Source organism: Phoxinus phoxinus, assembly GCF_949152265.1.
Source record: "Phoxinus phoxinus genome assembly, chromosome: 19".
Taxonomy (NCBI): Eukaryota; Metazoa; Chordata; class Actinopteri; order Cypriniformes; family Leuciscidae; genus Phoxinus; species Phoxinus phoxinus.
The window spans coordinates 9732724-9747230 of record NC_136894.1 but is presented as its reverse complement, the minus strand read 5'-3'; the positions used below and the strand labels follow the sequence as shown (position 1 = coordinate 9747230).

Sequence of the window (14507 nt, the reverse complement as noted above, 5' to 3'; positions counted from 1 at the left end):
TTTGCTGTGTCATGTCCATGTGCGGACCCTACACTTGCCACCCATTGGATACTGATCCTATTTATTTGCATACAATTGTCTCTTTGCTGTCCTATTGGTTCCAGCAAGCAGGTCACCCCCCAGAGGACCTCATGATTCTTGATTAGCTGGAGTTGGTGCTGTATGTGCTCATGTTTCGTCTCCCTTCTGTTTATTAATAAATGTAAACAGATTAAATGTTGCCTGGGAAACCCGTGGCATATGTTTAAACTCGGTCAGAGAGGCCAGACTACCTCTGTTCTTTTTTCATGTTCAGTTGGCTACCAGCTCTTCAGTTGGGGTTCACTTCATGGTTATTGTCCTGGAACCTTGTTATCTGAGTCAAGTTGAGGTGAGTTGATGAATTTATATATATACTCAACAGTTTTCTCAAAGTTTTTTGATGTTTACATTATCACAGTATCATAGCTCTAGCTATCTTTAGACTTGCTATATCACTACCTACTCACTGCAAAGTGCCTCATGGTTTTTCTTTCACACATTGTTATTATTGGCGATAGTTTCAAAAGTCTGGAAAGCTGGAAAAGTATTAATTGAAGACGAATGCTATCCACTTGATTACAGTTATTAGTCTCCTGAAAACAACATGTAAAATGTTAATATGTCATTTAGCATGTTTAAGTAAACATGTTAAAGGAATGAGCAGTTGTCCGGGATGGGGAGTTTTTGAGATCATTGGCACTGGTGGAATGTGCTCTGTCTGTTCATGCTGCATGCCAGTTTCTGCAGCAGCTGCTCTCTGCGTCCCACTGAGACTGGCATAAGAAATACCAGCCTTGTCTAGCTATAAGATGGCGATGAATGGGCATTTCTAGATACTAAAATCATACACTGAAAATAAATTGGTGTAGAAACTCCAATAAATTACTAGTAAATTTCACAATTAATTACAAAGCAGTAGCATATTAAATTAAACATTACATTTTGAAGTAGAAAGACTGAAATAGTATTTACTTGAAAACACAGGCTTTGTATTCTTTACAACTATGAAAAGTACATTTTTACAGTGCAACTGGGCAAAGTTAATGTGAACAAAAATGGATTCCTCTTTTTGTTGATTGACAGCATTTTGATAAAGATGCGTGTTTACATTTTATTAGCTTCCTGCTTATTACATGCCAAATGCAAAGGCATTTATGTACCAATGTGTGCATGTTCTTTACAACCAATCAAAAGTCCACTCGCAGATGTTAATCTAAGCTTTTCATATGAACGCTCTCTGTAAGTGTGCTCATGATCAGTCAGCTGTTCGACAAGTTTATGCAGCTGTCCCTCAATGACGCATTAGCTTCAGATTTCCTCTCACCATCCTTAGCATCCCTCAGGAATCACAGTTCACAAAGTACATTGTACATACACTTAAAATCATAAACTAACTGGCTAACCACGAGAATGTTTACCCCATACATTTACATAGGTCAACATATAAAATGGAGGATCAAGAAATTAACTTTGAGCAAGCTTATGGACCTCTATCAGAGACAGAAAGAACATTTGATCCCTTATTTATTGAAGAGGAAAATGAAGACTACTTTGAAGATTGCTTGGAAGAGATCCAGGCTGCTCTAACTCTTCCTGAAGAGTCCATGCCTTATTCACAAAAATGCAGAAAAGCTTTGCAAGCTGAGTTTAATGGACTTATGCAACAGATGTTGGCACAGCTAGATGTTTTTGATGCAGCACATCCAACCACATCTGCACCACTGGAGATATTTTCAGAAACAGAGAACAAAATGGACAAGAAAGGATTCACAAAAACAATCAAGTTTGAAGAGACGTGCATTCCAGAGAAAGAGCAAAGTGTGTTGGAGGTCGAAAATGATGCTGCAGGGGTCCCTGTCGAGGCAAGGCCCGAGTTGTTTGCCGCCATGGAATTACAAAAGCTCAGAGCAGCATTTGAGAGCTGTATTGAGGAGGTGGGCCAGTTGGAGCGCAGAAGGGATGAGTTGGTTCAGGAGCTTCAGGAGCTGGAGGAGCCCATGGCCCAAGAGCTGCAGACTGTAAGGGAAGCTCTGGGGGAGGAACAAGGCCTCCTGTCCAAAGTCAGACTGGAGAGACAGAGCCTGCAGGAGGAGACGCAAATGACTAAGAGACGCCTGTTCATAGCGGCTCGAGACTGTACACAGAGACAAGTAGAGCTTGAATTACAACAGAAAGAGGTGGAGCAGCTCAACCAAGCTCAGGTAGTGTTCAATAAACCAGACTGGTGCGAATGCATTCAAACTGCTCCAGAAAAGATGCAGATTATTTTATTCAATTTAACCATCATTTTTACATAAACTACAAAGAGGACTTACAAATGCAGTTTACAACTTTGTAGCAAAAGGCCACTAGGCACTGTAGCCAGGTGTTAATTATAAAGTAAGGTGAGGTTTTTTGGGGGCCTTCCCAGTCAGGGCATATATATATCAGGGCCATAACCATCATAAACATTGAGTTTTTTTTTTACATTAGACGTGAATAAGATTGAATGTGTGCATATTTTAAAATAAAATTGAATACTTCATAACTGTAATAGACTCTGAACTTTGACCGTTCTTTTTTCCCGTAAATTAATAAATTAAATTCCCAATTTACCCATCCCATATCCCACAATATTATTTTGTAATATTATTTATATTTTAAAAATCTATTCAATACATTCAAGTTAAGGTATTCCATCCTGCATTCATAAAATCAGGAGGAGCTGAAGTCCCTTGCTGTTAAGATGACTGAGGAGATCACCAAGATTCATTCAGATCACCAAAGCCACCTGCAGGAAATGCAGAAGCAGCAGAACCTCACTCAAGAATCCAGCAAGAGGAAGACCCGCTCTTATGTGACTCAAGGACGACGTGCCTCTTGTGACCTACAGCAGTACCTGCAGGGTGGGATAAAAGCTCTGGAGGAGTTTTACGAACCCCGGTTAGAGTCCCTGTTAAAGAGACGGGAGGTCACCATGGATGCTCTCGGTAAGGCTAAAGAGCAGTGCCTGGAGATGAGAGCCCAGTTAGGACCACTGAGAGAAGAAGAGCAGACGCTGAGACTCCAGAGAACTTGTCTGGAGGAGAGGATCCGACTAATGGAGATACAGAGGAGGGAAAATGTGGAACAATATCGGGTGTGTAATTTTCATTGATTTTACATTTTTAGATTGCATAGTACTGACGGTTTAATGTTCTTCATTCAGGAGACGGTTGACATCTTAGAGGAGAACATCAGAGAACTGAGAACTCAGCTCAAGATCCAGATAAAGAAGAGTGAAGAATTGGAGATGCTGAAGAAAAGCATGGCCAAAGAGCTGTTCTTCTACAGGCAAGTACAAGCACTTTTTAAAGGACAGTTTCTCATTGCACACTGCAAAGTAATTTAAGGGGGAATAAATATTACACCATGCACAAATCAAGTGATAAAAAAATCTCTCTCCCATGTTAATGTGATTTGTCCTAACCAGATTCTAGGTTTCTCGCTCAGTTGCACTTTGCTGGATAGCCCCGCCCACAAATATATATTATTTATCCAAAAGCATACATTACTTATATCTGGAAACTGGTTGCATTGCACCTGGTTTGGACATGGTGTTAGATGGCATATCTCTATATATTTTTATATCTATATTTTATATATCCTTTATTGTTTTACAGAGAGCGTGTAGAGGGTCCTTGCAAGCAAGAGAATAGTGTGGTGGTGGAAAAAACCTAATGAACTCATGTTTGCTATTGATTATTTCATTCGTTATGTTAAATGCTTTTGTTATATTGGTTTCAAAGTTTAATCCAGCCTGCATTCTCATAAACAATCACCAAAACAATAACCACAATTTACTGAAGACTTATGTTCTATGCAAACCACTTTTTTAAAGTTCTCTGAACACCAGGACCAAGCACGTCAGATATCCAGATCTTTATCTGACATGGATGTACTTAAAACAGTGTTTTTTATTGTTTATAAGAGGGAATAAGGCTCTTATATCCAGTGGTGCCAGTGAATTAAGTGCTTTCTCTTATAAGTAAGTGAAGTGGGCAAAACAAGGACTTATTTGGGCACCGTAAGAAAGCGATATCAACGATGGTGAGAACGTTTAGATAAGGAACTATGAGAAGATAAATTAAGTGCTTTCTTTGTTGATTTAAAGTGTCTTGTTAATAAGATCTGAGATAAACATGAACGAATTAGACATTGTTTATTTGACTTGTACCTATCGTGGATAGAGAACAAGGATACAAACTGTCATAGTGACAGGGGGCATGTTTTTGAGTTGTTGTTTTTTTTAATAAGATTGAATAAGAATCTAGTTCAAGAAATTTTGATTAAAAATCTAGATAATGTCAAAAACATAAAAGGTATTTTGTTGAGGAACACTGGCCTTTGTTCAGTCATTTTGTTGGCTTTTATGTGTGAAACAAATTACTCCAAGAAAACTATTTTTGGGTGTTTTCACTTCAATGTAAATATGGTACTGTTCATGCCTCAAGTGATCCAATTATACAAATTATCAGGCAAGATTGATTATTGTTTATACCTGGTAGTAATATCCAAATGTCAAGCAACTAACTTGCACTTTACATACTTAAATACATATAAATTATGATGTGGCCAATGCTTTATTGTTTTTATAACCTGACTTTTAAATAGCCTAAGTAAAACATTGACAGTAGCCTACTCTTCGTACAAGGACAATTTCGTTGTTTTTTCATTGTACCTACCACGAACCAAAAAACAAAATGCAAGGAAATATTACCTGATTTTATCTGAAGGTCACTGGCCGTTTAATACAATGACTTAATACATTATTGGGTTTCACTTTATTTTGAGGATCCCTTTAACACATTCTGTTGGGTAGAAGTAACGTTTCACCTACATTTCAACTAACTCTCATTAGAATATTAGTAGTAGGGTTAAAATAAGTTGACACGTAGTTGCAAAGTTAGTCTGTCTGTTGGAGGACCATCACTAACAGTTCGCCGATATTAAGCACACTAGTGTACTAGGCTACTAATAATTTTGAGTTAGTTGACATGCAGTTGCATAGTTACTTATGGGACCATCAAAATAAAGTTACCCATTATTGTTTTTAATATCCTTGTTTAAAGCCATTTATCGACTTTGAGGTAAAAGGTCGGTCTTACCTCAAGAAACGCACCACTCCGTAAGTGTGTCTGCACGGCTGCAGTGAAGCGCGAAAACAAAGTAGGGAAGCCCACACACAAATAGGCAGCCCGCCTAAACTCACGCAGTCAACTTTTTGCTTGCCTAACACACGTGGGTCAGTCAAAACATTTTTTAAAGCAAGTGGAATTTTTCGAATTTTGGGATTACATGAGATTTATCTAAAAAACATTCAAATCTTGTAAAAGCTAAACTCTATATATTTAAAATAAATTGTATCAACAAAAACAGTTTATTCATAATGTTCTGTACAAAGGTATGGACATACAGGAGAAAGACACTGAAAAGTCACAATATTAAAGACATTAAACACCACTTGACCGATACATGAAGCTCAAAGTAAAAAGAGTACACAAGAGCTTAAGTTATCAATACACCTAGCCATGTAATTGAACGGATGCTTAAATGGAAAAAGAATTTGTCGGACAAGTTAAAAAATAATCTAAAGAGCATCAACATTGTACCACTGCACTCTGGCCACAATTTACTACACACCTGCATACACTTTTCAGATATTAAGTAATACTTTAAGTATACTTAAACTGCAAGGAAATCCACGAGACACTGGTGGGTGAGATGGGTCATTTGTCTCACATTCTGATATTGACCAATGATCAACTGACATTTTTCTTAGAAAAATACTCTATTAACATAGTAGAAAATGCCTGGTGAGGAAATTCTTCCTTTTCCATTACTTAGGGGGAGAGTTCTTCACGTGTATAGACAGTTTTTAGAAGAGTTTTGTCTTATGCTGAGAGCGGGGTGGTGTAAAGAGCTGTTTCATCCCTGAACCTCAGTGTCTGCTGCCCCCTCTGGGTCCTCGTCATTGTAGATGTTCTCCGCCTAAAAAATAAAATAAAAATACACATATTAACTGAACCACAAACACAACTAGTAAGGTTATGCTAACAATCACATAAACAACTCTTTACATAATATCCACATTAAGAGGTGGCATATACTTTGTCAGAGAGAAACAAAAAACAGGCTACATCATGACTGAACTGTTTATTGCAGAGGTGCTGATGCTAAACTCAAAGTTGAAAGAAATAGACTTAAAGGCCTCACCATCTGCCAGACTTGCATGATGTTGTCCTCAGACACTGAGCAAATCACCCACGGTTCATTTGGATTCCAGGAGAAGTCAGAGATCTTGGCTGTATGGCCACCATGGATAAACTGAATTTAAAAAAAAGTTATCAATGTGAATAACATGACCTCAAAGAGCAATATAATGATAACTAATCAAAAAATATATTTACATTTAAAATACAAACTTAACCGCATTACTACTCACCAGCAGCTCTGGAGGTCCATCCTCTGCATCTTCTGGCGACTGTTCCTCTCCAATTTTACTTTACAAAAAAAAAAACCCAAAGGAATTCTTATTAGGAGTGTGAAAATACCCATATGATAAAGTAGTTCACATTTTAGTGGTAGTCGTGAGTAAACGGAAAGTGAGACAACCTACCTGAGATCCCAAACATTGAGTCTCCTGTCTGTTCCACTGGAGGCCAGGATGGTCTCATTATGAGGTGACCACTGAACCTGTGGACACATTTCAAGACTTCATGTTATCACACTCAGTTTTTTACCTTCAACAATTCTATCTGCAATGAAGACAATAAGGGAGATGATACCTGGAAGATTTCATCTTTGTGCGACTCAAATGAGTGAAGTTTCAGCTTGAGGTTTCGCAGATCCCACAATGCAACAGTCTGTGAGAGACAAATAAAATCAAAACTTGGAAGTCTAAATAGAGATGCGCATTTAAAGAGTATTCACAAGTGCAACAGAACCAAATGCTGAATGTAGCTCTCACTTTGTCAGCAGAACCGGTGGCCAGAATGAATTCGCTGTATGGGTTGAAGGACAAACAGTTGACCTCTGCAGTGTGGGCATCTACCGCATGACTGGGTTTGGACGTGTTATTGGACCGTGTGTCCCAGCTAAAGGAAGAGGAAATAGGTTAAAATACTCCTCACATTAAATAACCACAGACTGAACAGTTAAATATTCTTTTCATACTTACATTTTGTGCTAAAAAACATTAAAGCCGCATTTCTACCGAAATTACCCGGAACAATTTGTCCCAGGAACTTTTTTTGCCCCAGACCGGTTGCTTTCTGCGTTTACACCACGGCCTAAAGTATCGGGAAGATTATGTAAACTGCGCGCAACTGTTCCTCCCAGTCTGTGACGGACAGTAATCAGTTGAGCGCCACATTTATAATAAGTATGGAGGAGATTCAAACTGTGCTGCAGTTGTTAGCGATGTATTGGTTTACTAACGAGGTAATTAACAAAACAGCAGAAAAGAGACGAACACTGATACTTAAACGTGTTCAGAAAGGTTGTAATGCTAGATATAAAATTAGACAATGTATGTTATCAGCTATTGCGGACATTGACCGTGAAATGGCTGGGACGAACGCGCAGAAAATTTCCTCTTCCACAAATACGCTTAATAAAGCTTGAACCTCGTCATCGGTCCAGCTGCTTTTTTTTTATCCATATTTGCAGACAGATAACTGACCCACGATTCGATACAAACCGCGATTCTTGCGAGGAGAGAGGATTTTAAAAGCCAAATAAATAAATAAATAGCTAAAGCTATAACTCCGTTTTCTTGTAACAAAATACTTTTGAAAAACAAACAGAACTATACTCCATTGTGGAGATGATTCGAGCATGTTAAAAATTCTTCTGAGGTAACCGAGGCTTACTGTCTGTGCTGTAAACCACAAATAGGCCTATTGCCTATTCCGCATGACCCGCATCTCAAGCGCAGGAATAACGCTTGCCAAAAAGTGAACGCGCCTATATAGAGAAATGCACACTTCCTACGAATTAGCCTAAGCAGCCATTTCTTTATGTTTTGAATTAACGTTAAATCAAGTAAAAGTATTTCAAGCTTTCTATGTAAGTTTCGATTCGTTTATGAGGTGAGTTCCAGTTCACGCGCGCGCCAGTGCCACACACACGCACACACAAGCAAACACCGCACACTTTGCTCACTTGCTCTGGTGTTTGTGCGCGTGTGTGTGTGTGTGTGTGTGTGTGTGTGTGTGTGTGTGTGTGTGTGTGCTCGCGCGCGCGCGTGTGTGGGGGAGAGGTGCGATTTTTGAATAATAATCAAATGATACCCAGCGATCTTCGAATATAATTTTTGCTTGAAATTCCCATACCTAATATGTAAAAGACCCCGTCACAGCCCTAGGATCTATTCTGGACGAGAAAGATAAGTCTAGCTGGGAAGGGGTGTGTCGATCGCGATCTGCCTTCTCACACCGCGACACAGGTTCGTGGATCTGAGTGTCGCGATTTCGGTTTAATATCGTAAATCGTTACAGCCCTACAGAGTACCACCCCAAAGTTCCTAGTTCCTGGGGAAAGTTCCTGCGGTGGAATTAGATTACAGTAACAAGCAGGAAGACAAAAAGTACTTGCATCATAAGCTTCTGGTCATCTGCAACAGATCCAAAGAGAGACTCGTGCAGCAGGTGCCAGGACACGTCCTCCACTACAGCAGTGTGACCAGTGAAAATGGTCTTGGCGTCCACTATTTTCCCCTCTTTTGGCACTGTGCTGATGTCCCACAGACAGATGGTCTGCAGAGAAACAGAAGAACTCATAGAAGCATGCACAAAAATCAAGATCCTCTGCATCAGGTTACCAACCTTTCTTGTCAGTCAAACCCTTATGACCTAAAACATTTATTTAGAGATTGATTTTTTTCAATTTAATTTAGCATCGGCTAAATTTAAGGTACATAAAAAGCATAGAGTAATACCTGAACCCCCAACTGTTTGCAAATATACAGCTTAGTGAGAGTTAGGGGTGGGGGGAAATATCGATTCTTAGATGCACCATGATGCGGACGTGGACGATTCTGAATCGAATCACAAATGTCAAACATCGATTTTCTAAATGTTAATTGATAATGTAATATTGACAGAACATAAAAGGCGCCTAGACAGTCTGTGGCGTGCAGCTGTGCACATAACAGAGATGCATAATGGTTGAGCGAGAAATCCGACTGGCACCCTCTGCATTAAAATCTAGCGTAACGCTGGATCTATGAAGTCGAAGGGGAAAAGGACCTGGACAAGCGCCACACTTTATGCAAGTAGGTCTTTAGACTGCAACCAAATGGGCGACAAGAGGTCACACTGGTGCGACCAACACGCTGTCCAATTGATAAGAGCTGCAACTTCTGTTACAAACGAGAAACATCAAACAAAACGAAAGTGAAACGAAACCGCGCTATTCGTTTGAGCTGCGCTGAACGTTTAGCCCAGCGCGAGCTCAGAACAGGTTTACTTGTGGGCCGATCTCAATCACGTGACACTGTTATTACACAGCGCTGGGAAGCACAGTGAGAAAGCGATTGAATTCACCGCATAATTCTGTTATAAATCACACGTCAGATCAAACAGCGCTGACGTGGAAACCATGACAACCTTAAAAGCTTCCACCCAACGCAGAAAATACAAACTCTATCGCAACATTTATTTCCAAATCACTTCCATTTGTTTCATTAATAAAATATAATGAAAGTGAATTCATTATGGATGAATTCACGTTTTATCATCACAGCCCTCTGAATCATAATCGAATCGTGAGGAGCCTAGAGATTGCCCCCCCTAGTGAGAGTACAAATGTCTTACGTGGTCATCAGATGCACTTAGCAGACACCCACTCAGGTTGGGATTCCAGGACAGACCATAACCTTCTTTTTGATGGCCTCTCAGACGCAGGTCAGGAGTGCACTCTCCAGAGGGGTCTTAAGGGGGACAGGAGAACACAAATTTAGAGAAAAAAAATAAATAATCAAAATTGACATCTGACGCCTTCACACAACTGACTCGACAAGAAGCTTGGAGATTAGGAGTAATAGTTTAAGTCTCACAATAACAAGTTTTCCCTTAAAATTTTTTTTTTTTTTTTGAAGTCATGAAATTAATTTATTTTTATCTTAGTTTTGGTATTTTTAGTGCTTTGCTATAATTTAGCTGTTAAACAGTTTGCATGGCATCTTCAAACCAATCCCTTTAAAGCATTGCCTCAATACAATCAGATGGACGTCTTTGGCAGTTGTGTCAGACTGTGCACTGTTTTTCTAAGTTAAAATATGAACAAAACGTTTCTAGCTCATACCAGGTTTGGAGGGGTGTTTGGTGTAGTCAAAGACCAGCACATCACTAGTGGGAGTCTTGGTGGCAATGATGCAGGGGTTCTGTGGCATGTAGCGAGCCCTGTTCACCTCTCCCTCATGATTAATCTTGATTTCAATCTCTATCTTGCCACTCACCGAGCCAAAACCACCAAATTCTATAAACAAACAGAGATAACTTGTCATAAGTACATAGGTGGAGATTATGCATTCACAGTTTATGATCTACACATCTTCATATATGATAAGCCACTCACCTCCTTTTTCACTGTCATAATGTGAGGCATCAAACTGGGCATCATCATTGGGCAGCTGGACGCTGGCAATAACCAGGTGATTCTGCTCATCAGAGGTATGCGTGCCGAGAACCAGACGGTGCACACTAAAATCCTTCCCTTCAGGTCTGTGAAAAATGACAAGTATGAATGTTATTTACACTGACTTTTATAAAAATGTATACACAATCTCTACCCACACAATATTCCTTATCTGCTATTCTTATAGCAAAAGAAAAGAAAGCCACCTAAACATTAAAAAGATCATTTGGAGCCCCACCTAATCAACCAATTGAGAATACTTCAAAGTAGGGCTCCGACAACTAATCAAAATCGATAATGAAGATCAATGAGTTTCATTGATTAAGCACACAGAAAACATCTGCCAGTCATGTAGTTGCCCAGCCATGAATACATTACTATGGACAACACATGTGGAAAACCGAAGAGGAAGCAGAGAAAGCTGCTGCGGGAAGTGCTTGACCCAAGTTGTCCTAAACATGAGACCGTGTCATTAAGAACTTCAAACAAAAGCAAAATTTAAAATAGGTGTGAATCGGAAGTTGCGACCAGCTTGAGTATTGTGATTTATTTTCCAAGTGAAACGGAATATTGAATTAGAAAAATAGAGGGTGTGGCTTAGAAAAGTAAGCTTTTCATTAGAGCTTTGACTTTTGCTCAAAAAACATATTCGAAGTTTGTTTGTTTATTAATTTTAGAATATTTATTAATAATATTTTGACCATTAAATGCCTTCTGTAAGACCTAAATTGGTATCAAACTTGAGTTGTATATGTTCTGTCCAACAGAGGGCAGTGTATCAGTCAATGTCATAGGCAGGCAATGATGTTTTCAGAAGAAAAACACACTGGCACGACTTTTTTAATATATATTAAAAATCAGACCCTGGATTAAACACAAACAGCTTTCGACAGGTTTCATCCACTGTTCTTATCAAAAATAAACAAATCGCGGCCATTGTTTTGGTATACAAAATAGGCGCTAACAAGGACGCTGACTTCACCTACAGGAGCCCAGATGATTAATAATAGCCTTGCTAATGAGCTCGCGATTCAAAACCAGGCGTGAAAAAGCCTCGGAATCTGAATTGAAAACAACGTTTACAAGCAAACACATTTACAAAAAATAATGCTTATAACAGGTTCGAATATTAAAGGCTGTCTAATATTTGTTCGAATGTCATTTCTTTTTTTTTAATATTCAAATTATATTCAAAGTCAAATCCTACTTTCCATTCAGCTCGCTGTCAAAGATCACAGCAGGCTGACAGTTGGAGAGGACGTTCTACCACAGCAGTCAAACTGACGTCATCAATGGAGGCAAATAGGGTCAATTTGAATTTCATGCCGACTTTAATGCGGCTTGCTTTGACAGATGCATGTGCAGTTTAATACGCTTGAGACATTTTCCACTGTGCATAACTTTGTTTTTACTGTTGTATCTTTATCTGAAATGTTAGAAAGCCATGCGAGTATCTCTATTTTACATAAAGGCTTGCCCTGACAGAGTGTCTATGTTGAACTTCAGTGAATGCGCATTAATTCTTGTTAGAAAATAAATATGAGTTTAAAAATCTACATGTCACACAAGTAATTGTATTTTCTGAGAGCAGTAAGCATAAAGGTCTATTGTAATGGAGTAATAAATGTAATATTCAGATGAGTGAATGTTTTCCTCCAACCTCATACCAGTAAATTTTGTCTGTACTTTTGTTATTATTAATTATAAATAAGTGATTTTTACTTTAAAATGGTAGGAATCAGTATTTCAATGTTTAATTGCACATAAATACACTTTTTTTTGTACTCATTTCACATTGTTTGCAGGACAACATTGGGCAGAATATAAAAAAATGTGTGAATAATTCATTCAATAAATCGATTCATTCATTTTAAATTACTATTTTTTTCTCCATCCGATGAATCAAGAAATAATCTACAAATTAATCGCTTATCAAAATAGTGCCTAGTTTCAGCTCTTTTTTAAAGATGATGACAGTAGTTGTTAAAGTGTTAACTTTACCTGGTGACATCTGGCAACCATTGAGCAGTAAGACTGGGCCACTCAAGAGCGTGGGTCATAACCAGATCGTAAAGAAAGGGAGTGTTTTTCTTCCATATTTTATATTCTTCATTTATCACCCTCTCCTCCACCGCGTCATCAAATGCAGCTGTAACAAAAAAGGGGCGGGAAAACAAGATGAGATCTGTCAAAACGCCTTCAATGCGGCGTGAATATGTAAGGTCATAAAGTAGCTTATATTTTCTACCCCAACTACTGAGCGACAAGTTACTTTACGTATAATCTATTAGCATCACCATTATAAGATGAAGATGCAATTAATATTGTCCAAATATATAGACAAACTATGGAAAACGACTTAAATTAATAGCATAGCCCAACATTTTGCATTTAGAATCAGTTAGAAGAGCAAAAACACAACAAAAAACAAAACCAATACTGAAAGCTTCAAGAAAAAAAGGGACGCATAACATGGATTTACACACTTCAACTTAAAAACTAAAACTAGCCGAAGCTAATTCGGCGCTATTTCACCTAAACTATTAAGCTCTTACTTTCCAACATGTTGTTCACATCACAAAATAATGGATTTATGCCGAATAACAGTTAATGTGTGCTCATAACAAGCTCTAGAGTGAAAACTGTATTGATGTAGCAAAGACTGTGTCGTTATGGCGGGATTCGGCCTGCCCAGAAAACACACCAACAAACACCTCAGCTGCCGCTACCGGCTTCATTTAACCGGTCGCCGCTAAAAGAGAGTCCACCGGATGCACGGAACCGTACTAACCTTCTTTATCAGCCATAACGACTCGACAGACAGCTATCACTCGTAAACTGAACCGATAACAAGATACCGGTGTAGTTTCCTCTGGAGTGCAGGATGCTCTTTGTCTCGCGCCGGCGTGCACGTTCGCGCCAACTCGGACAGACACAGCAGAGCACGCGCCACCAATGAGCGGAGAGAAGAAGAGCGGCTTCTTCTGCAGAAGAGGCTGATCGCACACTACAACCATTACACTGCCCTCTGTTGATACCTTCTTCTTCTTCTTCTTTTCCTTTTTATGGCGGTTGGCAAACAACTTTTAAGTGTGCATTACCGCCACCTTCTGATATGGAGTGTGGATCACAATAGCCTTTACTCACTACTCTTTAAATATACAAATAAATACATAAATAAAACCAATAAATACCTACATAAATATCTAATAACATTATTAATATTAAAACATTATCACTCACATCATTATTATATACAACTTTCAAAAACACCTAAACTCATATCCTTCTAATAAGCCCTGTATTATTCAAAAACACAAATATCGCTCTATACCCTACACTCCCTGAATTCATTTGTCTCTGTTGATACCACGCGACAAAATTAATATGATTGAAAAAAAATTCACGGTATTTGTATAATGTCGAGACTTTAATGGTAATAACAAATGGGCAAAATTGGTAATACATAAAATACAATGGTGTTTGCTATAATTTTTTACAGTATGCATATTATTTAATGAGAATAATAATCGAGAATAATGATACAATAATACAAAAAAAAACTAAGTGAAATAACCCATCAAATTATAGTAATTAAACTATTAAGGGGAAATATGGTTATTCGCCTAAAAATTTTAAAAAAAATATTTACCCTAAAACTGGCTTGTTTATTTATGCTAATTAAATAATTTATTTGTTTTTTGTGTGTGAAATTTACCATTTTTGAGGAAACATTTTTTTTAGAAAGCAATTCATTTTAAGGAAATACAAATTTCCTCTTTAGTGAGTTGATTTTAGTTTTCTAATGCATGTGAAGTCTATAAAGT

At 38.3% G+C, this 14507-nt stretch overlaps 3 protein-coding genes across 3 annotated transcripts in view; 1 reads left to right on the top strand and 2 right to left on the bottom strand.

Annotated features, from left to right (window-relative positions):
* Positions 1-5164, bottom strand: part of nhsl3 (NHS like 3) — a 77065-nt gene extending 71901 nt beyond the window's left edge. Inside the window, exon 1 of the mRNA XM_079590481.1 lies at positions 5148-5164. The gene's annotated coding sequence lies outside the window, so the exon portion shown is untranslated. The remainder of the gene's footprint in view (positions 1-5147) is intronic.
* Positions 123-4375, top strand: sync (syncoilin, intermediate filament protein). Its single transcript, XM_079590493.1, has 5 exons — positions 123-370; positions 1457-2222; positions 2720-3139; positions 3209-3333; positions 3663-4375. The coding sequence occupies exons 2-5, from the start codon at positions 1470-1472 to the stop codon at positions 3718-3720; spliced, it is 1356 nt and encodes a 451-aa protein (XP_079446619.1). The 5' UTR covers positions 123-370; positions 1457-1469; the 3' UTR covers positions 3721-4375.
* Positions 5165-5400: 236 nt separating the features above from the next.
* Positions 5401-13735, bottom strand: rbbp4 (retinoblastoma binding protein 4). Its single transcript, XM_079590492.1, has 12 exons — positions 13472-13735; positions 12682-12829; positions 10621-10766; positions 10348-10521; positions 9858-9973; positions 8638-8798; positions 7010-7136; positions 6828-6905; positions 6659-6735; positions 6485-6542; positions 6256-6366; positions 5401-6030 (listed from the first exon to the last, which is right to left on the bottom strand). Exons 1-12 carry the CDS (start codon positions 13695-13697, stop codon positions 5968-5970), a joined length of 1485 nt encoding a protein of 494 aa, XP_079446618.1. The 5' UTR covers positions 13698-13735; the 3' UTR covers positions 5401-5967.
* Positions 13736-14507: the final 772 nt, after the last annotated feature.

What these genes read in the sequence shown, in the direction of transcription:
- sync (XM_079590493.1), top strand. Translation starts at nt 1,470, where the DNA reads ATGGAGGATCAAGAAATTAACTTTGAGCAAGCTTATGGACCTCTATCA. An exon ending in AGCAGCTCAACCAAGCTCAG is followed by an intron (nt 2,223 to 2,719) that starts GTAGTGTTCAAT and finishes TCATAAAATCAG; the next exon opens with GAGGAGCTGAAGTCCCTTGC. An exon ending in AAAGAGCTGTTCTTCTACAG is followed by an intron (nt 3,334 to 3,662) that starts GCAAGTACAAGC and finishes ATTGTTTTACAG; the next exon opens with AGAGCGTGTAGAGGGTCCTT.
- rbbp4 (XM_079590492.1), bottom strand. Translation starts at nt 13,697, where the DNA reads ATGGTTGTAGTGTGCGATCAGCCTCTTCTGCAGAAGAAGCCGCTCTTC. An exon ending in TTATGACAGTGAAAAAGGAG is followed by an intron (nt 10,522 to 10,620) that starts GTGAGTGGCTTA and finishes GTTTGTTTATAG; the next exon opens with AATTTGGTGGTTTTGGCTCG. An exon ending in TAAGTGCATCTGATGACCAC is followed by an intron (nt 8,799 to 9,857) that starts GTAAGACATTTG and finishes GTTTCTCTGCAG; the next exon opens with ACCATCTGTCTGTGGGACAT.